General features: G+C 57.4%; 2 protein-coding genes across 2 annotated transcripts in view; one reads left to right on the plus strand and one right to left on the minus strand.

The window, feature by feature from the left end:
- Positions 1-1,389, plus strand: part of rpgrip1 (RPGR interacting protein 1) — a 43,581-nt gene extending 42,192 nt beyond the window's left edge. The window contains 1 exon segment of the mRNA XM_088917939.1: positions 542-1,389. Within this exon segment, the coding sequence (XP_088774065.1) occupies positions 542-714 (173 nt within the window). The 3' untranslated portion in view covers positions 715-1,389.
- A 664-nt stretch (positions 1,390-2,053) lies between these two features.
- supt16h (SPT16 homolog, facilitates chromatin remodeling subunit) lies at positions 2,054-24,916 on the minus strand. The gene is made up of 25 exons (XM_088915950.1): positions 24,249-24,916; positions 21,538-21,630; positions 20,464-20,634; positions 18,511-18,663; positions 17,379-17,525; positions 15,601-15,752; positions 15,312-15,484; positions 14,781-14,871; positions 14,542-14,615; positions 14,231-14,343; positions 14,085-14,150; positions 13,900-13,992; positions 12,820-12,935; positions 11,991-12,144; positions 11,437-11,564; positions 10,707-10,969; positions 10,495-10,613; positions 10,279-10,404; positions 9,385-9,497; positions 9,201-9,276; positions 7,775-7,944; positions 7,547-7,676; positions 6,066-6,195; positions 5,638-5,712; positions 2,054-3,132 (listed from the first exon to the last, which is right to left on the minus strand). Exons 1-25 carry the CDS (start codon positions 24,312-24,314, stop codon positions 3,026-3,028), a joined length of 3,099 nt encoding a protein of 1,032 aa, XP_088772076.1. The 5' UTR covers positions 24,315-24,916; the 3' UTR covers positions 2,054-3,025.
- Positions 24,917-26,252: the final 1,336 nt, after the last annotated feature.

Genomic DNA, 26,252 nt, shown 5'->3' on the forward strand with positions numbered 1-26,252 from the left:
GTCAGTGTGTCTGTATGAACCCCTCTCTCTCAGTGCAGTGTTAATGTACTGGAGTGTCCAGTCAGTCAGTGTGTCTGTATGAACCCCTCTCTCTCAGTGCAGTGTTAATGTACTGGAGTGTCCAGTCAGTGTGTCTGTATGAACCCCTCTCTCTCAGTGCAGTGTTAATGTACTGGAGTGTCCAGTCAGTCAGTGTGTCTGTATGAACCCCTCTCTCTCAGTGCAGTGTTAATGTACTGGAGTGTCCAGTCAGTCAGTGTGTCTGTATGAACCCCTCTCTCTCAGTGCAGTGTTAATGTACTGGAGTGTCCAGTCAGTCAGTGTGTCTGTATGAACCCCTCTCTCTCAGTGCAGTGTTAATGTACTGGAGTGTCCAGTCAGTCAGTGTGTCTGTATGAACCCCTCTCTCTCAGTGCAGTGTTAATGTACTGGAGTGTCCAGTCAGTGTGTCTGTATGAACCCCTCTCTCTCAGTGCAGTGTTAATGTACTGGAGTGTCCAGTCAGTCAGTGTGTCTGTATTAACCCCTCTCTCTCTCTCAGTCGTCAGTGTGGACGAGCAGAAGGAGGTTGTGGGGAAGCTGAAGGTGTCACTGGAAGCAGCACAGACTCTGACTGGGATATACTGGGAGTACAAGAAGCAGGAAGAGGCAGAGGAGGAAGAGGAGGAATTTGGAAATGGCAGAGCAGAAGAAGATGGGAAGGAAGACTTTTAACGACAGTGGGGGCAGTGTGCCTGGACCTGGGTGCCGAGCTGCAGGAGAGCTGTAAGACTTGCGCCCTCTGCTGGCTCTGGGGTTCCCTTGTCCAACCCCAAGCACCGACAATCTCCACACGCTGGCGGCAGCAGGAGAGAGGCGTCTGCACCTTTTCTTATAGTATATAAGCAATAACAATAATAACAACAACAACAACAACTTACACTTCTACAGCTCCTTCCTGGACCCTCCTCTCCCAGCGCTGTCCAGTACTGGGGACCCCCTCCACCCCCCCAGTGTGATGAGGCTCCAGTCCGCTCACACACTCCAGCTCTCAGTGGGGAGGAGAGCAGAGTGATGAGGCCAGTTCAGAGAGGGGGGTGATCAGGAGGCCATGACTGGTAAAGACCAGGGGGAGTCTGTCCAGGACACTGGGGTCACACTCCTACTCTTTCTGAGAGACACCCGCTGAACTTCTGTGGGTTGTTTCTGTTGTGGCTGTTTGTGAGCTGCAGGGTACAACAGGGTCAGCACCTTGACCGCCGGACCAGCTGTCCTCCCGGTACAACAGGGTCAGCACCTTGACCACTGGACCAGCTGTCCTCCCAGTACAACAGGGTCAGCACCTTGACCACCAGACCAGCTGGCCTCCCAGTACAACAGGGTCGGCACCTTGACCACTGGACCAGCTGTCCTCCCAGTACAACAGGGTCGGCACCTTGACCACTGGACCAGCTGTCCTCCCAGTACAACAGGGTCGGCACCTTGACCGCCAGACCAGCTGTCCTCCCGGTACAACAGGGTCGGCACCTTGACCGCCTGACCAGCTGTCCTCCCGGTACAACAGGGTCGGCACCTTGACCGCTGGACCAGCTGTCCTCCCGGTACAACAGGGTCGGCACCTTGACCGCTAGACCAGCTGGCCTCCTGGTACAACAGGGTCAGCACGTTGACCACTAGACCAGCTGTCCTCCCGGTACAACAGGGTCGGCACCTTGACCACCGGACCAGCTGGCCTCCCACTACAACAGGGTCGGCACCTTGACCGCCTGACCAGCTGACCGGCTCTGAACGCATTATCTCCTGCGCTCAGGTGTCCCTATGAAGACAGCTGTGAACGGACTTCATGAGAATGAGCCGCTTTTATCGAAACAGATTTCGAAATTCAAAGCATCTGGTGTCAATAAAATGCCAACATGCAGCCTGAGCCCCGCTTTCCGAGAGCTTGTGTTGGGGGCCGAGGGGCCGAGGGGCCAACCCTGCTCGTGCGCCCAGCTCTCCTCCGCACGACGCGCCGATCCGGGGTCACCCCACTCACCCGCGGCCCGGCCGCGGAGACAGACCGCACGACGCCTGCTTCACTTTTAAACTTTTATTTTTCTCTTTTATTACAAAAAACAAAACCAAAAAAAAAGACCACCCAGCAGGAGGTTAGAATTAACAACAAGTCTACCAAACGAGGTTAAAGAGCGAGAGAAGGATGGGAGAGGAGAGAGAGGAGAGAGGGCAGAGGGGATTGGAGGAGAGGAGAGGGAGGAGACAGGAGTGACGGGAGAGGAGAGAGAGAGGGAACAGGGCAGAGAGGATTCGAGGAGACGGGAGAGGAGAGGAGAGGAGAGGGAGGAGAGGGAGGAGACAGGAGTGACGGGAGAGGAGAGAGAGAGAGAGAACAGGGCAGAGAGGATGCGAGGAGACGGGAGCGGAGAGGAGAGGAGAGGAGAGAGCTGGAACATCGTGACCACGAAGCCGAAGGAATGGGAGCGAGACTCTCAGGGAGCAGGGAGCAGGTCTCCTGGAGCCGAGGAGAGGAGCAGGAGAGACGCGGGGCACCGGCACCACCAGGCAGCCCCCCCTCACACTCCTCTCCCCCCCCGTCCCGAGCAGAGGGAGGGCCGGCGCGGCTCCAGAAGACCAGCAGACCCGCCGCCCCGAACCGCAGGAGAGAGATCGGACCCCCCCACCCCATCCCACCCCAGCGAAGGAACACGCAGTGGGGCCTTCGCCCGGGGCTCGGCTCAGGCGACCTCGCTCTCTCGCTCCGTCTCTCTGGGCGCAGCGCGGACGGGAATGAACAGGGAAACACGAGACGGGCTGGAATGCGGGGGTTCGTCCGCGTGCGCGGGGCGGGGGGTCCGCACGCCTCTCTCTCTCTCGTACCCGCGCCGGAGGGGCGGGAGGTCATCGCCACGGCCACTAGCTTCAATGTCGTCGGATGCTGCCGGACCGGTCGCAGGGAGGAGCTGCTGCGAGTGCAAGCCAGTCTGTGGGTCTCTGTACAGGAGCGTCACGGCGGAGCAGGGGGGCCGGGGGGCCGGGGGCCGGGCCTCTCCTAATGCTTCTTCTTCCTCTTGCTGCTGGGGGGCGGGGCTGACGACCTGCCTTTCCTCTTCCTGGAGGAGGACTCGTCGACTTCCTCATAGTGACTCTCTCTGTCCGCTGAGAGAGAGAGAGAGAGGGGTTCATACAGACACACTGACTGACTGGACACTCCAGTACATTAACACTGCACTGAGAGAGAGGGGTTCATACAGACACACTGACTGACTGGACACTCCAGTACATTAACACTGCACTGAGAGAGAGGGGTTCATACAGACACACTGACTGACTGGACACTCCAGTACATTAACACTGCACTGAGAGAGAGGGGTTCATACAGACACACTGACTGACTGGACACTCCAGTACATTAACACTGCACTGAGAGAGAGGGGTTCATACAGACACACTGACTGACTGGACACTCCAGTACATTAACACTGCACTGAGAGAGAGGGGTTCATACAGACACACTGACTGACTGGACACTCCAGTACATTGACACTGCACTGAGAGAGAGGGGTTCATACAGACACACTGACTGACTGGACACTCCAGTACATTAACACTGCACTGAGAGAGAGGGGTTCATACAGACACACTGACTGGACACTCCAGTACATTAACACTGCACTGAGAGAGAGGGGTTCATACAGACACACTGACTGGACACTCCAGTACATTAACACTGCACTGAGAGAGAGGGGTTCATACAGACACACTGACTGACTGGACACTCCAGTACATTAACACTGCACTGAGAGAGAGGGGTTCATACTGACACACTGACTGGACACTCCAGTACATTAACACTGCACTGAGAGAGAGGGGTTCATACAGACACACTGACTGACTGGACACTCCAGTACATTAACACTGCACTGAGAGAGAGGGGTTCATACACACACACTGACTGACTGGACACTCCAGTACATTAACACTGCACTGAGAGAGAGGGGTTCATACAGACACACTGACTGACTGGACACTCCAGTACATTAACACTGCACTGAGAGAGAGGGGTTCATACAGACACACTGACTGACTGGACACTCCAGTACATTAACACTGCACTGAGAGAGAGGGGTTCATACAGACACACTGACTGGACACTCCAGTACATTAACACTGCACTGAGAGAGAGGGGTTCATACAGACACACTGACTGACTGGACACTCCAGTACATTAACACTGCACTGAGAGAGAGGGGTTCATACAGACACACTGACTGACTGGACACTCCAGTACATTAACACTGCACTGAGAGAGAGGGGTTCATACAGACACACTGACTGACTGGACACTCCAGTACATTAACACTGCACTGAGAGAGAGGGGTTCATACAGACACACTGACTGACTGGACACTCCAGTACATTAACACTGCACTGAGAGAGAGGGGTTCATACAGACACACTGACTGACTGGACACTCCAGTACATTAACACTGCACTGAGAGAGAGGGGTTCATACAGACACACTGACTGACTGGACACTCCAGTACATTAACACTGCACTGAGAGAGAGGGGTTCATACAGACACACTGACTGACTGGACACTCCAGTACATTAACACTGCACTGAGAGAGAGGGGTTCATACAGACACACTGACTGGACACTCCAGTACATTAACACTGCACTGAGAGAGAGGGGTTCATACAGACACACTGACTGACTGGACACTCCAGTACATTAACACTGCACTGAGAGAGAGGGGTTCATACGGACACACTGACTGGACACTCCAGTACATTAACACTGCACTGAGAGAGAGGGGTTCATACAGACACACTGACTGACTGGACACTCCAGTACATTAACACTGCACTGAGAGAGAGGGGTTCATACAGACACACTGACTGACTGGACACTCCAGTACATTAACACTGCACTGAGAGAGAGGGGTTCATACAGACACACTGACTGACTGGACACTCCAGTACATTAACACTGCACTGAGAGAGAGGGGTTCATACAGACACACTGACTGACTGGACACTCCAGTACATTAACACTGCACTGAGAGAGAGGGGTTCATACAGACACACTGACTGACTGGACACTCCAGTACATTAACACTGCACTGAGAGAGAGGGGTTCATACAGACACACTGACTGGACACTCCAGTACATTAACACTGCACTGAGAGAGAGGGGTTCATACAGACACACTGACTGACTGGACACTCCAGTACATTAACACTGCACTGAGAGAGAGGGGTTCATACGGACACACTGACTGGACACTCCAGTACATTAACACTGCACTGAGAGAGAGGGGTTCATACGGACACACTGACTGACTGGACACTCCAGTACATTAACACTGCACTGAGAGAGAGGGGTTCATACGGACACACTGACTGACTGGACACTCCAGTACATTAACACTGCACTGAGAGAGAGGGGTTCATACAGACACACTGACTGACTGGACACTCCAGTACATTAACACTGCACTGAGAGAGAGGGGTTCATACAGACACACTGACTGACTGGACACTCCAGTACATTAACACTGCACTGAGAGAGAGGGGTTCATACAGACACACTGACTGACTGGACACTCCAGTACATTAACACTGCACTGAGAGAGAGGGGTTCATACAGACACACTGACCTTTCCTGGCCTCCTCCTCCAGCTCGTCCCAGTCCTTCCCACTCTCCTCGTCGCTGCCCAGTGACGCGCTGTAATCTGGGGAGACAGGGGGGGTGAGAGCCGGTGAGACTGGGAGACTCAGACTTGGACCTCAATAGCGAGGGAGGGAGGGAGGGGGGGACAGAGAGAGTGCCTGTCTCCCAATAATGCTCCTTCTGTCTACAGTATATGTCAATATTTTATGACGTCTCTGTTGTAAATGTCTGTAGATTTTATTTTACTTCTATTTTGTGTTTTGTTCCATGTTAATTTTATTATTTTATGTGCTTTGGCGACACTGATTGTACCCATCGGTCATGCTAATAAAGCACCTTGAACTGAACTGAATTGAAATTGAGAGAGAGAGAGAGAGAGAGAGAGAGAGAGAGAGAGAGAGACCGCGGCCGTACCAGACTCCTCGGTCTCGGAGGAGTAGTCTTCGTCGCTGTCTTCCTCCTCCTCCTCGTCCTCCTCGGCGGAGGGGTTGAAGGTCTCGTCCTCGATCTCGGACTCGGAGTCTCCCTGCTCGGCCCCGCTGCCCTGGGAGACCGGATAGAGGGGTCAGGCCCCGGGAGAGCCGGGCTCGGGGGCCCGGTCCAGGCCCCGGGAGAGCCGGGCTCGGGGACTCGGGGGCCCGGCCCAGGCCCCGGCGCGAATCACAGCCCTTCGATTCAGGTCCAGGGCGATGTGTCTTACAGCACGGCGCAATGCCGCCTTCCGGGCGAGACGTTAAACCAGCGGTCAGGAAAGACCCCCGGGCGTTTCTCGAGAAGAGTAGGGAGCTATCCCAGTGTCCGGGCCAAATTCCCACCCCCCCCCACTCTCAGCCTCCGGAGCGTCCCCCCCCCTGCATGACTGGCTTTCCCTGGCCTGGCGATGGACTGGCGTCCCGCCCAAGGGGTACCCTGCCTCACCGCCACACCGCCTGGCGACAAGCGGTTTGGCGGATGACCTGACCTGACCCAGCGCACTGCAGCGATGCCACAGGGAAGAGCGACGTTCCCAGCGGAGAGGGGGGTGTCCGGCTCTCTCACCGCCCCGGCTCCCAGACAGCAGCAGGGCAAACTCTCAGTGGAGGGGGGTGAGATACATCCCCCCCCCCACCCCAACCCCCACCGCTGCCCTCGGCCTTTTCTACAGCCCTCTGTACAGGAGGTTCGAAGGGGCAGAGCTGTGCCTGTGGCTGGGAGTTTGCCGGTTCGAATCCCGCGGCCGGCAGAGGAATCCTACTCCGCTGGGCCCCTGAGCGAGGCCCTTCACCCCAGCTGCTCCAGGGGTGCTGTATAAATGTCTGACCCTGCGCTCTGACCCCCAGCTTCTCTCCCTGTGTGTGTGTCTCCTGGAGAGCAAGCTGGGGTCTGTGGAGAGACACAGTCCTCATGCAGGAGACTGTACAGGGACAGGAAAGAGATCTGATCTGATCTTATTTGGGGGAGCTGCTGGAGCCCCAAGTCCGCAGGCCGGTGATGACGTCTCGGGAACTCAGTGACTTGACAGCCTCGCGAAACGGTCCGGAAGCCCGAACGCAGCCCAGGGACGGGCGGACGGTGGGGCCGTGCTGCGGCGCGGCCCTTCCCGCTCACTAGTCCCCGGGAGGGCCGGCGGGCTGTGAGGTACGGGCGGGTGCAGCAGACATTCCAGCGCGGCCCGCGGGCAGGGCGCGCGCCGGTCCGCAGCCAAGCGGACAAGGAGGTGCAGAGCGCGCGCGCGCGGGACGCCCCCGCCTGCTCGATGACACCGTCACGGGGCGCCCCGCTGCCTCGCTCGGGATGGCGGCGCAGAGCTGGAGTTTGGCGAACCGGAGGCGTGACCACTCTCACGGGGGTCCGCTTTACTTCCACTGCGGCTCGGCGCGCATTCGGCGGTCTCGCACAGCGGGGGGCGGGGGTACCTCACTCTCGGGGTCCAGGAAGGACCAGCCGCCCTGCTCGAAGAAGCCCTCGGGGTCGTCCACGATGGTCTTCATGATCTTGGTCCAGTTGAGGGACTGGACGCCCTCCGTGTACTTGATGTCGCAGGAGCTGGGGGACAGAGGGGGGGGGGGTGTTAACGTCAGCCGAGGGGCTCAGGGACCCTGGAGACTCGGGGGGGGGGGGGGGGGGGCTCCGGCGGGCCGTACTTGAGCCACTCCTTGATGGGGTCCAGCGAGTTGACCGGCACGGCGTTGATCATGGTGACCTTGCGGTTGTAGTCCTTGTACACGATCACGATGTCGAAGTTCTTCAGGTGGAACTGGACTCGCTCAAAGTGGACCAGCTCCACCTCGTCCAGAGTGACCACAAAGGGAGGCTGAGAGACGCAGAGAGAGGGGTTCATACAGACACACTGACTGGACACTCCAGTACATTAACACTGCACTGAGAGAGAGGGGTTCATACAGACACACTGACTGGACACTCCAGTACATTAACACTGCACTGAGAGAGAGGGGTTCATACAGACACACTGACTGACTGGACACTCCAGTACATTAACACTGCACTGAGAGAGAGGGGTTCATACAGACACACTGACTGACTGGACACTCCAGTACATTAACACTGCACTGAGAGAGAGGGGTTCATACAGACACACTGACTGACTGGACACTCCAGTACATTAACACTGCACTGAGAGAGAGGGGTTCATACAGACACACTGACTGACTGGACACTCCAGTACATTAACACTGCACTGAGAGAGAGGGGTTCATACAGACACACTGACTGACTGGACACTCCAGTACATTAACACTGCACTGAGAGAGAGGGGTTCATACAGACACACTGACTGACTGGACACTCCAGTACATTAACACTGCACTGAGAGAGAGGGGTTCATACAGACACACTGACTGGACACTCCAGTACATTAACACTGCACTGAGAGAGAGGGGTTCATACAGACACACTGACTGGACACTCCAGTACATCAACACTGCACTGAGAGAGAGGGGTTCATACAGACACAGTGACTGGACACTCCAGTACATTAACACTGCCCTGAGAGAGAGGGGTTCATACAGACACAGTGACTGGACACTCCAGTACATTAACACTGCACTGAGAGAGAGGGGTTCATACAGACACACTGACTGACTGGACACTCCAGTACATGAACACTGCACTGAGAGAGAGGGGTTCATACAGACACACTGACTGACTGGACACTCCAGTACATTAACACTGCACTGAGAGAGAGGGGTTCATACAGACACACTGACTGGACACTCCAGTACATTAACACTGCACTGAGAGAGAGGGGTTCATACAGACACAGTGACTGGACACTCCAGTACATTAACACTGCCCTGAGAGAGAGGGGTTCATACAGACACAGTGACTGGACACTCCAGTACATTAACACTGCACTGAGAGAGAGGGGTTCATACAGACACACTGACTGACTGGACACTCCAGTACATGAACACTGCACTGAGAGAGAGGGGTTCATACAGACACACTGACTGACTGGACACTCCAGTACATTAACACTGCACTGAGAGAGAGGGGTTCATACAGACACACTGACTGGACACTCCAGTACATTAACATTCTCACACTCACCCACTCCGTCACATTACACAGCGCGCTGCTGGTGGGCTGCAGTAGACACGTACTCCGATAGGGGGCGCCGTTGAACCTGTAGGACAGGGAACTCTGGGTGAGACTCCCGAGCGGTTTCTCTCCTGTCCCATCTCGCCCCCCCTGCCCTCCCCCGTTACCCGAACCCCAAACTCTGCTCTCTCACCCCAGGTCCCTGAAAGGCACTTCGAACTCCAGCTCCTCTCTGGTCAGCGTCTCCACCTTCTCGATGAAGTTCTTGAAGGCTGACTTCAGCTTGTGTCTCATCTCTCGCTCCATCTGCACAGAGAGAGAGAAGTCACGTCAGAGCGACTGGGACACAGAGCAGCAGACAGGCAGTGCGTGTGTGCGTGCGTGCGTGCGTAGAGACAGAGAGCAGCATAGAGGCAGCATGAGTGTGTGTATAGAGACAGAGCAGCAGACAGGCAGCGCGCGTGTGTGTGTGTATAGAGACAGAGAGCAGCAGACAGGCAGCGCGCGTGTGTGTGTGTATAGAGACAGAGAGCAGCAGACAGGCAGCGCGTGTGTGTGTGTGTATAGAGACAGAGAGCAGCAGACAGGCAGCGCGTGTGTGTGTGTGTATAGAGACAGAGAGCAGCAGACAGGCAGCGCGTGTGTGTGTGTGTATAGAGACAGAGAGCAGCAGACAGGCAGCGCGTGTGTGTGTGTGTATAGAGACAGAGAGCAGCAGACAGGCAGCGCGTGTGTGTGTGTGTATAGAGACAGAGAGCAGCAGACAGGCAGCGCGTGTGTGTGTGTATAGAGACAGAGAGCAGCAGACAGGCAGCGCGCGCGTGTGTGTGTGTGTAGAGAGAGAGACAGAGAGCAGTAGACAGGCAGTGCGTGTGTGTAGAGAGAGAGACAGAGAGCAGCAGACAGGCAGTGCGTGTGTGTAGAGAGAGAGACAGAGAGCAGCAGACAGGCAGTGCGTGTGTGTAGAGAGAGAGACAGAGAGCAGCAGACAGGCAGTGCGTGTGTGTAGAGAGAGACAGAGCCACAGACAGGCAGTGCGTGTGTGTAGAGAGAGAGACAGAGCCACAGACGGCTGCAGGACGCCCACCTGCTCAGCGTACAGGTCGTCGCGGTCGTGCATGTGCTGGTGCTTGCCCAGGTCGGTGGTGATCTCGCCCACTTCCGTGTAGAACTGCACGTCCGTGTGCCTCTTCTTCCCGAACATGATGGCGTTCTGGGAGGGACGGGACAGGAGCGAGAGTGAGGGGGGGGGGGGCAGTGCACTGTGGGAGCCGCGCCGAGACGGGCCGGGCCGGGGTCAGACCTTGAGGTGGAAGTGCAGGACGATGATCATCTCCCCGTCGCAGGGCTGGAAGATGGCGTGCTTGATGTTGTTGTACAGGATGTCCACCTTGTCGCCGCGCACCGACGTGAACCGGAAACCTGCGGGTGCAAACACGTCACGAGGGTTCACTCCCGAACCCCGCGCCCACTCCCCCCCCCCCCCCTACTCTCGGCCAGGGTCCGAGCTCTCACCGTTCGTGTGGGCCTCCAGGGAGCCCTGCATCCTCTTCTGCGCGATGTTGGGCCGGATGTAGAGGTCCTTGAGCTTGGGGTTGCTGCGGTTCAGGTTGATGACCAGCGAGTCCTGCTTGACGATGCCCTCCTTCTCCTTCTCCTCCGCCTCCCGCGTCTTGTAGCGCTTCTGCACCTCCTTGATGATGCGGAAGGCGTTCTGCAGGTTGGTGGAGGGCACCGCGGGGTCGCCCGGCGCCTTCAGGTTCGAGGCGCGGTACGTGCTGGGGGCGGAGGGGGAGAGGGGTTCAGTCTCTCTGGGTCAAATCGTGCCCCCACAATTACAGAGACCCGGCTCAGGGATCTGTCCTTCAGAGGGATCCGGTACAGGGATCCGTGTTGGGGATCTGTCCTACAGAGGGATCCGGTACAGAGGCCCGCCTTGGGGATCTGTCCTACTGAGGGATCTGTACCAGAGACCCACGTCGGGGATCTGTCCTACAGAGGGATCCGGTACAGGGATCCGTGTCGGGGATCTGTCCTACAGAGGGATCCGGTACAGAGAGTCACGTCAGGGATCTGTCCTACGGAGTCTCTGCGGTACAGAGACCCGCCTCGGGATCTGTCCTATTGAGGGATCCGGTACAGAGGCCCGCCTCGGGGATCTGTCCTACAGAGGGATTTGTTCCAGAGACCTGCACCAAAGCTTATGTGAATGGAAAACGCAGACACACAAAGACGGGGGTCTTACATCTCCTTGACGAAGGTGGCCTCAGGGTTTGGAAAAATGTTGCCCTCATGCCGCCCCAGAGAGCTGCCTGGACAGTAGAAATTGATCCTCAGGTAGGTGTAGTCTCCTTCCACTGACATACTGATATTCTGATAAAGAGAAAGAAGGGTTCATACAGACACACTGACTGACTGGACACTCCAGTACATTAACACTGCACTGAGAGAGAGGGGTTCATACAGACACACTGACTGGACACTCCAGTACATTAACACTGCACTGAGAGAGAGGGGTTCATACAGACACACTGACTGGACACTCCAGTACATTAACACTGCACTGAGAGAGAGGGGTTCATACAGACACACTGACTGACTGGACACTCCAGTACATTAACACTGCACTGAGAGAGAGGGGTTCATACAGACACACTGACTGGACACTCCAGTACATTAACACTGCACTGAGAGAGAGGGGTTCATACAGACACACTGACTGACTGGACACTCCAGTACATGAAAACTGCCCTGAGAGAGGAGGAGGAGTGTGTACAGTGTGTGTGTACAGCGGGGTACCTTGATGGTGGCGATGTGAAAGGGCGTGGCGATGCCAAACACGGGCATGATGACCGTCTCGTACTTCTTGTCGATGAAGATCTTCATCTCCCTGATCTCCCGCTCCTTCGGCATCTGGGAGGCGTTCTTGTAGGACACGTTGGACTTCCTGGCCCTGGGGGGGGGAGCGGGAGACACAGGCCGGCTGACCGACTGGAAGCTCCGGGCACGACCTCAGCCGCCAACTCGGCACCACGCTCAGGGCCTTCGCTACAGAGACAGCGCCGTCTCTGCTGGTCTCCTCCTCCGCACCCCTCCATCGCCAGAGCCTGCAGACTGCTCTTCGGCACTCAAGTCAGCCCCTTTACTTCCTCACTCCCTCTGTCAGGGCACTGGACACGCCCACAGTGGGAGGGCCCTGATAGGACACACCCCCAAACCAGGGTGCGGAATGACTGGACACGTCCACCGTCCTAGTGACATTATAAGACGCGGATACTCTTGGACACACCCACAGTGGGAGTGGTATTATACAACACACCCACTGCAGGGACAGGATGCGTGTGCACACACCCACAGTGGGAGTGGTACTGTTAGACGCCCACATTTCAGATGTGACACTCTCAGACAAGCCCACGGCACCAGACCCTGGTTTTGTGTGGCCCAGTTCGGCCACACACCACCGGACCCGGATAGTTCCGGGCCCACGCTGGAACGGGACCCTGCCCGTTGGCGGTCCATTTGGGCCCGCTCCGCTGAACCCTGAGGTCACGACCCTCTGCCCCACCGAGGGAACTCACGCCAACCAGCCACCGCGACCCTTCACCTTTCACCCTTCACCCTCTCTCACTTCTGTATCTGCTGCTCCCCCTTCTGCTCCGTCAGCCGCCGGCGCGCCTCCTCGTTCATCTGATTGGCCAGCTCCTTCTGGTGGGCCCGCCTCTTCTCCTCCGCCGTCATCTCGTTCTGGCCAATCAGAGAGCGGCAGTCAGGAGAGCGCGAGCAGGCGCATGGACAGACAGAGCAGGGGAGACACAGACACGCAGAGATAGAGAGAGAGGAGGACAGAGACATACAGGGAGAGAGACAGACAGCCCAGAGGCGTCGTGCGGACAGTTACCCTGGTCCTCTCTGTGAGCAGACAGACAGGTACAGAGAGAGAGAGACAGACAGGTTTCCTGGTCCTCTCTGTGAGCAGGCAGACAGGTACAGAGAGAGAGACAGACAGACAGGTACAGAGAGAGAGACAGACAGACAGACAGGTACCCTGGTCCTCTCTGTGAGCAGGCAGACAGACAGGTACAGACACAGGCAGACAGGTACAGAGAGAGAGACAGACAGGTTCCCTGGTCCTCTCTGTGAGCAGGCAGACAGACAGGTACAGACACAGGCAGACAGGTACAGAGAGAGAGACAGACAGGTACCCTGGGTCCTCTCTGTGAGCAGGCAGACAGGTACAGAGGCAGACACACAGGTACAGAGAGAGAGACAGACAGTTACCCTGATCCTCTCTGTGAGCAGACAGACAGGTACAGAGAGAGAGACAGACAGTTACCCTGATCCTCTCTGTGAGCAGGCAGACAGGTACAGACACAGACAGACAGACAGGTACAGAGAGAGAGACAGACAGTTACCCTGATCCTCTCTGTGAGCAGACAGACAGGTACAGAAAGAGAGACAGACGGGTTCCCTGGTCCTCTCTGTGAGCAAGCAGATAGACAGACAGGTACAGAGGGAGACAGACGGGTACAGAGAGAGAGACAGACGGGTACCCTGGTCCTCTCTGTGAGCAGGCAGACAGACAGGTACAGAGGGAGACAGACGGGTACAGAGAGAGAGACAGACGGGTACCCTGGTCCTCTCTGTGAGCAGGCAGACAGACAGGTACAGAGGGAGATAGACGGGTACAGAGGGAGAGACAGACAGGTACCCTGGTCCTCTCTGTGAGCAGCGTGGCTCGGGCTCCCTTCCCCAGCAGATCCTCCGCGTCATCGGCCTCCTCCTCGTCCTCCTCTTCCTCGTTCTGGGGGGGGGAACGGAGACGGACAGTGAGAGCGGCTGAGGGGCCCGGCGCCCCCCCGCCCCCCCGGCCCGCGGGTGCGGACGCCCCCTCACCTTCAGGAAGATGCCCACGTTCTTGATCTTCTTCTTGACGGGGGTCAGGATGGTGGCAGGGTCCTCCTGCGCAGCAGCAGAGAGCAGCGTGAGAGCTCGGTCACCCCCCGACCTCTGACCCCCGACCCCCGACCCCAGAGACTCACCTCATTGACCTGCACGGTGTCCCCGATGAACAGGGCGTATTTCTTCAGCTCCTCCTTCTTCGCCTCCTTGTTGATGAGGTCGGCGAACCCCAGGCTGACACTGAACACCATTCCTGGACATCAAGAGCAACACTGAACACCCGAACACCCTCCCTGGACAGCAAGAGGGACGCTGTTCCTGACACTAAACAGTATCGCCGGACACGAGCGATCATGAACATGTCCACCTCTGTGACCCAGACTGACCCCGACTGGACGATATATTGAACCCCTTGACCCCGACTGGATGATGGTGCACGGCTCTCTCTCACCTTTCTTCAGCTTGTACTGGTTCTTGGCGTTCAGCACCAGCGACCCCTCCCGGAACTCGATCCCCATCGCGAACCTGCCGCGCAGAAGCACCAGAGGTCAGGGGTCAGGGGTCACACACACACAGATGATCAGAGAGACCCAGCTCTCAGAGGAAACACACAGACACACACACACAGACACACACGTCAGCAGGGGCCGCGATGAAATGAGCCTCAGTGGCGCCCCCCTGTGGACTGACCCTAGGTTCTTCGTCAGCTTGGCAGCCAGGTCGGGCTTCTCCTTCTTCACGAAGTCCACCACAGTGCTGTAGACATCGCAGAGCTTCGCCCCTGGGAGAGAGAGAGATTCACACGCCGGCGTCAGACAGGTCACAGGCCAGACGAGTCCTTCGCCACATCCTGGCCCCGAGTCATTCCCGGCTGTTAACTGATCCCAGGGCGTCCTCCAGCTTGTCTGTTCCCCACCCCCACCCCCCTCTGTGTAAAGCAGAGCCTCCTGTCCTGACTTGAGGATCTCACCCAGCTGTGTCTGGAGAGAAGCCAGGGTATCGGCTTCAACAACATGGCTGGGCAGCTTGTTCCCCACCCCCACCACCCTCTGTGTAAAGAAGAGCCTACTGTCCTGACTGGAGGAGCTCACCCAGCTGTGTCTGGAGAGAAGCCAGGGTATCGGCTTCAACAACATGGCTGGGCAGCTTGTTCCCCACCCCCACCACCCTCTGTGTAAAGTGCCTGTCCCCCCCCCCACCGCATGCCAGATGGCCCCTCACCGTGCTTGAGCTCCTTCAGCAGCTGCTCCTCCACCTGCAGCAGGAAGTTGTAGTTGTCCTGCATGTCCTGGGGCGGGTCCACCATGAGCGTGCGCACCAGGTTCGAGCAGTACGACTTGTAGCGGATGCCCATGGCGCAAGTGATGGCGTCGAAGTGCATGTAGGACTTCTCGCTGTGAGGGGGAGAGAGAGAGAGAGAGAGGCCTTCACTCTGACCGCCCTGACCCCAGGTCGCCGTGTCCAGACGGCGCTGCGGTCGCCGTGTCCAGACCGCGCTGGGCTCGCTGACCTGACCACGCTGAACTTGAGGCTGTAGTTGCCACCGCTCTGGATGATCGGGGGGTAGCACATCTCCACGGTGGAGGGGTCGGCTCCCGCCAGGTACTTCTTCTCCTCGATGGCCTTCTCCACGGACTCCGCCAGCTTGCTGTGGCGCACTTTCTGTGGAGGCAAGGGCCCAGGATAGGGGGGATCGGTAAAGAGTGCTGGGGTTCAGCACGAGTCGCCCATATAATTGACGGATGACACTCCACCGGCCCTGTCCCTCGCACGATTCACCCTTCACACCATTGCTCTCTAACCGCCCTGTCCCTCGCACGAGTCGCCCTTCACACCGACGGATTACTCTCTAACCGCCCTGTCCCTCGCACAAGTCGCCCTTCACACCGTTGCTCTCTAACCGTCCTGTCCCTCGCACGAGTCGCCCTTAACACCGAATGATTACTCTCTAACCACCCTGTCCCTCGCACGAGTCGCCCTTCACACCGACGGATTACTCTCTAACCACCCTGTCCCTCGCACAAGTCGCCCTTCACACCGACGGATTACTCTCTAACCACCCTGTCCCTCGCACGAGTTGCCCTTCACACCGACGGATTACTCTCTAACCACCCTGTCCCTCGCACGAGTCGCCCTTCACACCGTCGGAATTACACCCTAACCACCCTGACCCTCGCACGAGTTGCCCTTCACACCGACGGATTACTCTCTAACCACCCTGTCCCTCGCACGAGTCGCCCTTCACACCGACGGATTACTCTCTAACCACCCTGTCCCTCGCACAAGTCGCCCTTCACACCGACGGATTACTCTCTAACCACCCTGTCCCTCGCACGAGTCGCCCTTCACACCGTCGGAATTACACCCTAACCACCCTGACCCTCGCACGAGTTGCCCGTCACACTGATAGATTACTCTCTAACCACCCTGTCCCTCACACGAGTCGCCCTTCACACCGAAGGATTACTCTCTACTGGCCCTGTCCCTCGCTCGAGTCGCCCTTCACACCGACTGATTACTCTCTAACCACCCTGTCCCTCGCATGAGTCGCCCTTCACACCGTCGGAATTACACCCTAACCACCCTGACCCTCGCACGAATCGCCCTTCACACCGACGGATTACTCTCTACTGGCCCCGTCCCTCGCACGAGTCGCCCTTTCACACCAGCGGATTACTCTCTACTGGCCCAGACCCTCGCACGAGTCACCCTTCACACCAGCGGATTATTCTCTACTGGCCCCGACCCTCACATGAGTTGCCCTTCACACCAACCGATTACTCTCTAACCGCCCTGTCCCTCGCACGGGTCGCCCTTCACACCGATGGATTAAACCCTAACCACCCTGTCCCTCGCACGAGTCGCCCTTCACACCGACGGATTACTCTCTAACCGCCCTGTCCCTCGCACGAGTCGCCCTTCACACTGATGGATTACTCTCCAACTGCCCTGTCCCTCGCACGAGTCGCCCTTCACACCGATGGATTAAACCCTAACCACCCTGTCCCTCACATGAGTTGCCCTTCACACCAACCGATTACTCTCTAACCGCCCTGTCCCTCGCACGGGTCGCCCTTCACACCGATGGATTAAACCCTAACCACCCTGTCCCTCGCACGAGTCGCCCTTCACACCGACGGATTACTCTCTAACCGCCCTGTCCCTCGCACGGGTCACCTGTCAAGGTGATACCACTCCTGTCCTTCACACGAGTTGCACGTCACGGCGACAGGTGACTATAGTGGCCGGGTACAGTACAGTCTGTCAGAAGAGAACAGGAGCCCTGACCTCATCGGCGTCCACAATCTCCATGACTCTCTCTTTGAAGAACTTGGTGAAGACCTCGCTGGTCACAGCCGCTGCCTTCCTCATCAGCGCCAACTCTCCGTCCTCCTTCACCGCCACGGTGTAGGCCACAGCCGCACTGATGTCCACCTGGAGAGAGAGGGACAGGACAGGGGTCAGTGCACTGACTGACCGGCCACAGCCGCACTGATGTCCACCTGGAGAGAGAGGGACAGGACAGGGGTCAGTGCACTGACTGACCGGCCACAGCCTCACTGATGTTCACCTGGAGAGAGAGGGACAGGACAGGGGTCAGTGCACTGATGTCCACCTGGAGAGAGAGGGACAGGACAGGGGTCAGTGCACTGACTGACCGCCCACAGCCGCACTGATGTCCACCTGGAGAGAGAGGGACAGGACAGGGGTCAGTACACTGACTGACCGGCCACAGCTGCACTGATGTCCACCTGGAGAGAGAGGGACAGGACAGGGGTCAGTACACTGACTGAACGGCCACAGCCGCGCCGATGTCCACCTGAAGAGAGAGGGACAGGACAGGGGTCAGTACACTGACTGACCGGCCACAGCCGCGCCGATGTCCACCTGAAGAGAGAGGGACAGGACAGGGGTCAGTGCACTGACTGACCGGCCACAGCCGCACTGATGTCCACCTGGAGAGAGAGGGACAGGACAGAGGTCAGTACACTGACTGACCGGCCACAGCCGCACTGATGTCCACCTGGAGAGAGAGGGACAGGACAGGGGTCAGTACACTGACTGACCAGCCACAGCCGCGCCGATGTCCACCTGAAGAGAGAGGGACAGGACAGGGATCAGTACACTGACTGACCGGCCACAGCCGCGCCGATGTCCACCTGGAGAGAGAGGGACAGGACAGGGGTCAGTACACTGACTGACCGGCCACAGCCACACTGATGTCCACCTGGAGAGAGAGGGACAGGACAGGGGTCAGTGCACTGATGTCCACCTGGAAAGAGAGGGACAGGACAGGGGTCAGTGCACTGATGTCCGCCTGGTGAGACAGGAGGTTGGGCTTCGGTGTGGACAGTGTGACACGGCGTGGACAGGAAGAGAGAGGGCCGGGACTCGGCACACCCCGCCCCGCCCTGCTCACCTTCTCCAGCCCCTCTGCGGCCAGCGTGTCGCTCCAGCTCTTCATGTACTCCCCTGGGAACTTGTCCTTCACGAACACACCGATCGTCTTGCCCTCCCTGCTGCCCCGGATCGCCTCCACCATCTTCTCGAAGTTCGCCTTGTTACTCTCGTTCTGCAGGAGGACAGAGAGGTCAGTGTGACTGACTGGACACTCCAGTACATTAACACTGCACTGAGAGAGAGGGGTTCATACAGACACACTGACTGACTGGACACTCCAGTACATTAACACTGCACTGAGAGAGAGGGGTTCATACAGACACACTGACTGACTGGACACTCCAGTACATTAACACTGCACTGAGAGAGAGGGGTTCATACAGACACACTGACTGGACACTCCAGTACATTAACACTGCACTGAGAGAGAGGGGTTCATACAGACACACTGACTGACTGGACACTCCAGTACATTAACACTGCACTGAGAGAGAGGGGTTCATACAGACACACTGACTGGACACTCCAGTACATTAACACTGCACTGAGAGAGAGGGGTTCATACACACACACTGACTGACTGGACACTCCAGTACATTAACACTGCACTGAGAGAGAGGGGTTCATACAGACACACTGACTGGACACTCCAGTACATTAACACTGCACTGAGAGAGAGGGGTTCATACAGACACACTGACTGACTGGACACTCCAGTACATTAACACTGCACTGAGAGAGAGGGGTTCATACAGACACACTGACTGACTGGACACTCCAGTACATTAACACTGCACTGAGAGAGAGGGGTTCATACAGACACACTGACTGACTGGACACTCCAGTACATTAACACTGCACTGAGAGAGAGGGGTTCATACAGACACACTGACTGACTGGACACTCCAGTACATTAACACTGCACTGAGAGAGAGGGGTTCATACAGACACACTGACTGGACACTCCAGTACATTAACACCGCACTGAGAGAGAGGGGTTCATACAGACACACTGACTGACTGGACACTCCAGTACATTAACACTGCACTGAGAGAGAGGGGTTCATACAGACACACTGACTGGACACTCCAGTACATTAACACTGCACTGAGAGAGAGGGGTTCATACAGACACACTGACTGACTGGACACTCCAGTACATTAACACTGCACTGAGAGAGAGGGGTTCATACAGACACACTGACTGACTGGACACTCCAGTACATTAACACTGCACTGAGAGAGAGGGGTTCATACAGACACACTGACTGACTGGACACTCCAGTACATTAACACTGCACTGAGAGAGAGGGGTTCATACAGACACACTGACTGACTGGACACTCCAGTACATTAACACTGCACTGAGAGAGAGGGGTTCATACAGACACACTGACTGACTGGACACTCCAGTACATTAACACTGCACTGAGAGAGAGGGGTTCATACACACACACTGACTGACTGGACACTCCAGTACATTAACACTGCACTGAGAGAGAGGGGTTCATACAGACACACTGACTGACTGGACACTCCAGTACATTAACACTGCACTGAGAGAGAGGGGTTCATACAGACACACTGACTGACTGGACACTCCAGTACATTAACACTGCACTGAGAGAGAGGGGTTCATACACACACACTGACTGACTGGACACTCCAGTACATTAACACTGCACTGAGAGAGAGGGGTTCATACAGACACACTGACTGGACACTCCAGTACATTAACACTGCACTGAGAGAGAGGGGTTCATACACACACACTGACTGGACACTCCAGTACATTAACACTGCACTGAGAGAGAGGGGTTCATACAGACACACTGACTGACTGGACACTCCAGTACATTAACACTGCACTGAGAGAGAGGGGTTCATACAGACACACTGACTGACTGGACACTCCAGTACATTAACACTGCACTGAGAGAGACCAGTGAAGGGAGAGGAGGTTCTCTCTGACCTTCTCTCTGACGAGCAGGGTGATGGGAGGCAGGCCGTTGGCGTTCTCGTTGCCCTTGGTGACCGCGATCTGTTTGAGGAACTCCACCTTCTTCTTGCTGGCCAGGAAGAGGATCTTCGACTCACAGAAGACCATGATGGTGTCCGTCAGCTCATAGCCGAACAGCCAGGTCTGGGACAGAGAGACGGACGGTTAGCACACACGCACGGACATGGCGCTCCTGTCAATCACACCGGGAGACACAGCGCCCCCCGCGGGTCAGAGGGGGCGGCGCTCCCGTCAGTCACACTGGGGGAGACACAGCGCCCCCTGCGGGTCAGAGGCGGCGCTCCCGTCAGTCACACTGGGGGAGACACGGCGCCCCCCGCAGGTCAGAGGGGGCGGCACTCCCGTCAGTCACAACGAGACACAGCGCCCCCCGCGGGTCAGAGGGGGTGCTCCCGTCAGTCACACTGGGGGAGACACAGCGCCCCCTGCGGGTCAGAGGCGGCGCTCCCGTCAGTCACACTGGGGGAGACACGGCGCCCCCCGCAGGTCAGAGGGGGCGGCACTCCTGTCAGTCACAACGAGACACAGTGCCCCCCGCGGGTCAGAGGGGGTGCTCCCGTCAGTCACACTGGGGGAGACACAGCGCCCCCCGCGGGACAGAGGGGGCGGCGCTCCTGTCAGTCACACTGGGGGAGACACAGCGCCCCCCGCGGGTCAGAGGGGGCGGCGCTCCCGTCAGTCACACCGGGAGACACAGCGCCCCCCCGCAGGGCAGAGGGGGCGGCGCTCCCGTCAGTCACACTGGGGGAGACACAGCGCCCCCCGCGGGTCAGAGGGGGCGGCGCTCCCGTCAGTCACACTGGGGGAGACACAGCGCCCCCCGCGGGTCAGAGGGGGCGGCGCTCCCGTCAGTCACACTGGGGGAGACACAGCGCCCCCCGCGGGTCAGAGGGGGCGGCGCTCCCGTCAGTCACACTGGGGGAGACACAGCGCCCCCCGCAGGTCAGAGGGGGCGGCGCTCCTGTCAGTCACACTGGGGGGGGAGACACAGCGCCCCCCGCGGGTCAGAGGCGGCGGTGCCGTTACCTGCAGTGCCGTGGACTTGGCGTAGACGATCTCCTCGTCCACTCCCACTGCGACCACGATGGCGTCCACCTTGCCGAACTCATCCTCTCCTTTCTGCGACAGAGGGGGGAGACCGAGAGGGGGCGTTAAAGACGCCGACACACTCGCCGCGGGCCGGTGCCCGTCCACCAGCGCCCAGGTTCCGACCCGAGAGCGGTCCAAATGCACGATGAGCGCGGCGCCGTTAACCACCTGCACACACAGAGACGATTCTACGCGAAACAGGCCGGCTCGCGGGCCGGGCCCTGGGCTGCTGTCTGTGTGGAGTCTGCACGGTCTCCTTGTGTTGGTGTGGGTTTCCTCCCACAGTCCCAAGAGTCGCCATCAAACACCCTCGGCGCCCCCTGTGTCCTGTGCTGGACGGACCTCTGTTATTATCATTGCTAATACTTGCTTACACTTATATAGCACTTTTCTGGACGCTCCACTCACAGCGCTTTACAGGTAATGGGGATCCCCTCCACCCCCACCCCCCCAGTGTGCAGCCCCACCTGGATGATGCTCCAGAACACTCCCCACACACCAGCTCTCAGTGGGGAGGAGAGCAGGGTGATGAGGCCAGTTCAGAGAGGGGGGTTATCAGGAGGCCATGACTGGTAAAGACCAGGGGGAGTCTGTCCAGGACACTGGGGTCACACCCCTACTCTTTCTGAGAGACACCCTGGGGTCTTGACTGACCACAGAGAGGCAGGACCTCAGTTTCACGTCTCATCTGAAGGACGGCGCCTTGTTTACAGTCTAGTGTCCCCGTCACTGTCCTGGGGCATTAGGACCCACACAGACCGCAGGGTGAGCGCCCCCTGCTGGCCCCACTCACACCTCTTCCAGCAGCAGCCTCAGCTTTCCCAGGAGTCTCCCATCCAGGTACTGGCCAGGCTCACGCCTGCTGAGCTGCAGTGGGGCTGCCAGCTGTGAGCTGCAGAGTGATATGGCTGCTGGTCATATGGTGTGTTATTGTTATCTGTTATTGCCTAAAGTCAACATCCAGGTGGGGCGACACACTGGGGGTGGTGGAGGGGACCCCCATTACCTGTATAGTGCTGTGAGTGGAGTGTGCAGAAAAACACTATATAAGAGTAAATTATTATTATCATTAAAAACTGCAGACTGGTTGGTGAATTGGCTTTTAGGAAAAGGATGTGTGCGTGTCCTGTGAGGGGCTGGTGTCCTGCCCAGGGTGTGTGTGCGTGCGTGCGTGCGTGTCCTGTGATGGGCTGGTGTCCTGCCCAGGGTGTGTGTGTGTGTGTGTGTGTGTGTGTGTGTGTGTCCTGTGATGGGCTGGTGTCCTGCCCAGGGTGTACCCTGCCTTGCTCCTGTGTTCCTGCTGTGAGACTCCAGCTCCTCCTGTATCTCTGTGCCGTGCGGGTGGATGGGTCACTAGTGCAACAGTGCAGCACAGGACACCGGTGCCGATGCAGGACCCGGTTCTGGGAAAGCCCCGCTGGCCAGTCACGTTCAGTCATGTGCACCAGTGCGAAGACATGTTTATCTGCACGTGTGCTCCCACCCCAAACCTCAACACAGAGCACCGGAAACGACATACAAGTGAAACAAAAGCCGTCACTCGCCGTGTCCACAAACCCACCACCCGAGCCGGCCCTGGGGGCAGAGCTCAGTCACCTGACAGCCTGGGGAAGAAGCCGTCTCCGAGCCCGGGGCCGGGCGCCTCTCTGCTCCCGTTAGTGAGAAGCGAGAACCCGGGGAGACGGTTATCCTGAGCCGCAGCTCCCGGGCCTCCCCAAAGGCAGCGAGTTGTACAAATGCCCACAGACAGCGGGCAGGCTGTACCTTCACGCGTACAGCACAACACAACACAACACAACAGGGACTGAGGACCAGATCCTGCTGCCCTAATAACGAGCACAGCAGCACGGGTCCCCTCCGTGGGTCCAAGCTGCGTCTCTGAACAGACATTTCCACAGAACCCAAAACGTGTTGTCAACGTCTCTTCTGTGAACGCAGCCCCGGCGTGGCTGGGGGGGGGGGAGGTTTGTTCAAATCGACACCTTATTCCTTTTTTTTTAAATCGAAAACCACTCAGACTGCGATTTGTTTCCAAGCTGTTGTTGTTGTTGTTGTTTTTTCTTTTGCATAAACTGTGCGTTGCATCCACGGATTTCTCGAGTGGGCACAGTGATGGCGTGCTCAGCCGGGCAGGGAAACGCCGAATTTAAAAGTTTTCCACCACGACTTCGAAAGACCCAGCCGGTGCTATTCGCGCTCCTCACGTAAGGAGCCCTTGGCGAGTTCAAGGGGGCTGTATTTCGTTTCTTACATCGCCGGGAAGAGCCTGCGCTGCGCTCCGGCGACGGACGAGGCGACGGGGGGGACACGCCGTGATGCGCACAAGGTGCTACGACTACAGACACAGGGAAGGCTCAAAATCGACAGAAACTGCGATGAAACTTGACCGTATTCTGACAAAACACGGGGCATTAAGCCTCTCCTGGGCTCAATACCTCCCAATAGTTACAAAAGACCCAAACCCGCGACAGCAGGCCCCGCACACGCAGAGACATTTGACCGAAACCCCACTCTTTCTCTCTTCGCAGTTAACAACACGGGAGGAAAATAAAACCGCCGATTGAACAACGAGGCTCCCCCGTCGGCCAAGCGCCGGGCTCGTCGGCCGATACGCGCGCTGGAAAGTTCGGGTTTCGTTTCGCTTTTACCTTCCAGTTGCCGTACAGCCGCTTGATCCGGCGATAGTACGCCTCCTTGTCCAAGTTGACCGCCATCTTCGTGCGGCCGCGTCTCTCACTCGAGCCCGCGGCTTCGCTCCGGCACTGCCCGCCCCGGATACACACACACAACACACAACACACAACACCCGCACCGCGGCCTGCAAACCGGCGCTCCGCTCGCCCACCGCCGCAATCGCAGTGCTGCGTTTTTCTTCAAAAACAAAAAATAAATATCTTTTTTTTTTAAAAAAAAAAACAACAACCCCAAAACAAAACAAAACGGGAGTGTTTTGTTTCACTGGTGTGTATGGTCGGGAAACAGTACCCACCGCTGTACCACGGACACGCTCCCCGTCTTAATCCAAATTAATAAAATAATGAAGAGAATAAAAACGACATCAACGCGTCTAAAAAAAACCCCCAAAAAAAACCCAAGTGAGCCGGGCCTCCTGCTCAATGCGCTATATTTACATAAACAGCGGGCTGGCTGTTTGAAGCCACACACACACACACGAGTCGGGGGGAGCCGCTGCCTCCCGCACATCTTTATGGGCATGGACACCGCTCCCCCTCCCCGCCTCCCCCCTCCCCTCGGTCCCCGCCGCGCCCGGCCCTCTGCTTTCACGATCCGGACCAGCCAGCCGCCCGGCAGGAGTGTCGTGGGCGTCTCTCGCTCCCGTGTTCCGCGCTGAAAACAGCGCCGTCCCCCCCTTTCCCGTTCCCTGCTTGGGGGAGAAACGGTACCCCCCTCTTCCTCTCTCCGCTCCCCGGGGCAAGGGAGGGGAGGGGGGGGGGGTCTCTCTCGCTGCTCCCGAGGGAAGGGCGGGAGGGGTTGCGTGTTTCCCATCGCGAGTGGGGTGAGTGGGGTGAGTGGGGGGGGGGGGAGGACGGGTGTCCCACCATGCCGCGGTCACGGCAACGGCGAGAGCGCCTCCCTCTCCCTCTCGGTGGGGGGGCGACCGTGTCCCGTTCATCCCTCTCCCGGACGCGGGTGGACGAGCTCGATGGGAAGGGGGGTGACGGGGGGGGGTCCGTGGGCGCCGAGAGCAGGCTCTCTGTGGGGGTTCGGGGGAGTGTGGGAGAGAGGGCCCCCCTGTCGGTGTTCCTCTCCTCGCAGGGAGAGGGAGCGACAGCGACACCGACAGCCACGGCCCGCGCCTCCGCGCTCCCGCTCCACGGGCGGCCGTGAGGCTCGCGGGGCGGGGCGACGCGGCGGCGCGCCCGTGCGCCCCCTTCCCGCGCGAAACCCGAGAACACCCGGCCCCGCTTTTCCCGCGCTCTGCTGGCGAGGGCGTGCTCGTGCGCGCTAGGCGCGCTCCCCCCACCTCCGAGCCCAGGAGCGTCACTTCCGCCACCAGAGCGACGCAGCGCCCAGTGTACACAATACTCTACTGAAGATATACTGCACTCCACTAACGGTACACAATACTCTACTGAAGATATTCTGTACTCCACTAACAGTACACAATATTCTACTGAAGATATTCTGTACTCCCCTAACAGTACACAATATTCTACTGAAGATGTACTGCACTCCACTAACGGTACACAATACTCTACTGAAGATGTACTGCACTCCACTAACGGTACACAATATTCTACTGAAGATATTCTGTACTCCACTAACAGTACACAATATTCTACTGAAGATGTACTGCACTCCACTAACGGTACACAATACTCTACTGAAGATGTACTGCACTCCACTAACGGTACACAATATTCTACTGAAGATATTCTGTACTCCACTAACAGTACACAATATTCTACTGAAAGATATACTGCACTCCACTAAAGGTACACAATATTCTACTGAAGATATTCTGTACTCCACTAACAGTACACAATATTCTGCTGAAGATATTCTGTACTCCACTAACGGTACACAATATTCTACTGAAAGATATACTGCACTCCACTAACGGTACACAATATTCTACTGAAGATATTCTGTACTCCACTAACAGTACACAATATTCTACTGAAAGATAT

The sequence above is a fragment of the Atractosteus spatula genome, chromosome 5 (assembly GCF_055471065.1).
Source record: "Atractosteus spatula isolate fAtrSpa1 chromosome 5, fAtrSpa1.hap1, whole genome shotgun sequence".
NCBI classification, from domain to species: Eukaryota; Metazoa; Chordata; class Actinopteri; order Semionotiformes; family Lepisosteidae; genus Atractosteus; species Atractosteus spatula.

Bases quoted from the DNA above. Each gene is read 5' to 3' on its own strand.
- supt16h (XM_088915950.1), bottom strand. From the start codon at position 24,314: ATGGCGGTCAACTTGGACAAGGAGGCGTACTATCGCCGGATCAAGCGG. The intron at 14,344-14,541 runs GTGAGAGAGAGC...CTTGATGTCCAG, and splicing joins CCAGTACAAGCTGAAGAAAG to GAATGGTGTTCAGTGTCAGC. The intron at 10,970-11,436 runs GTAAGACCCCCG...CTCCGCCCCCAG, and splicing joins GCCACCTTCGTCAAGGAGAT to CACGTACCGCGCCTCGAACC.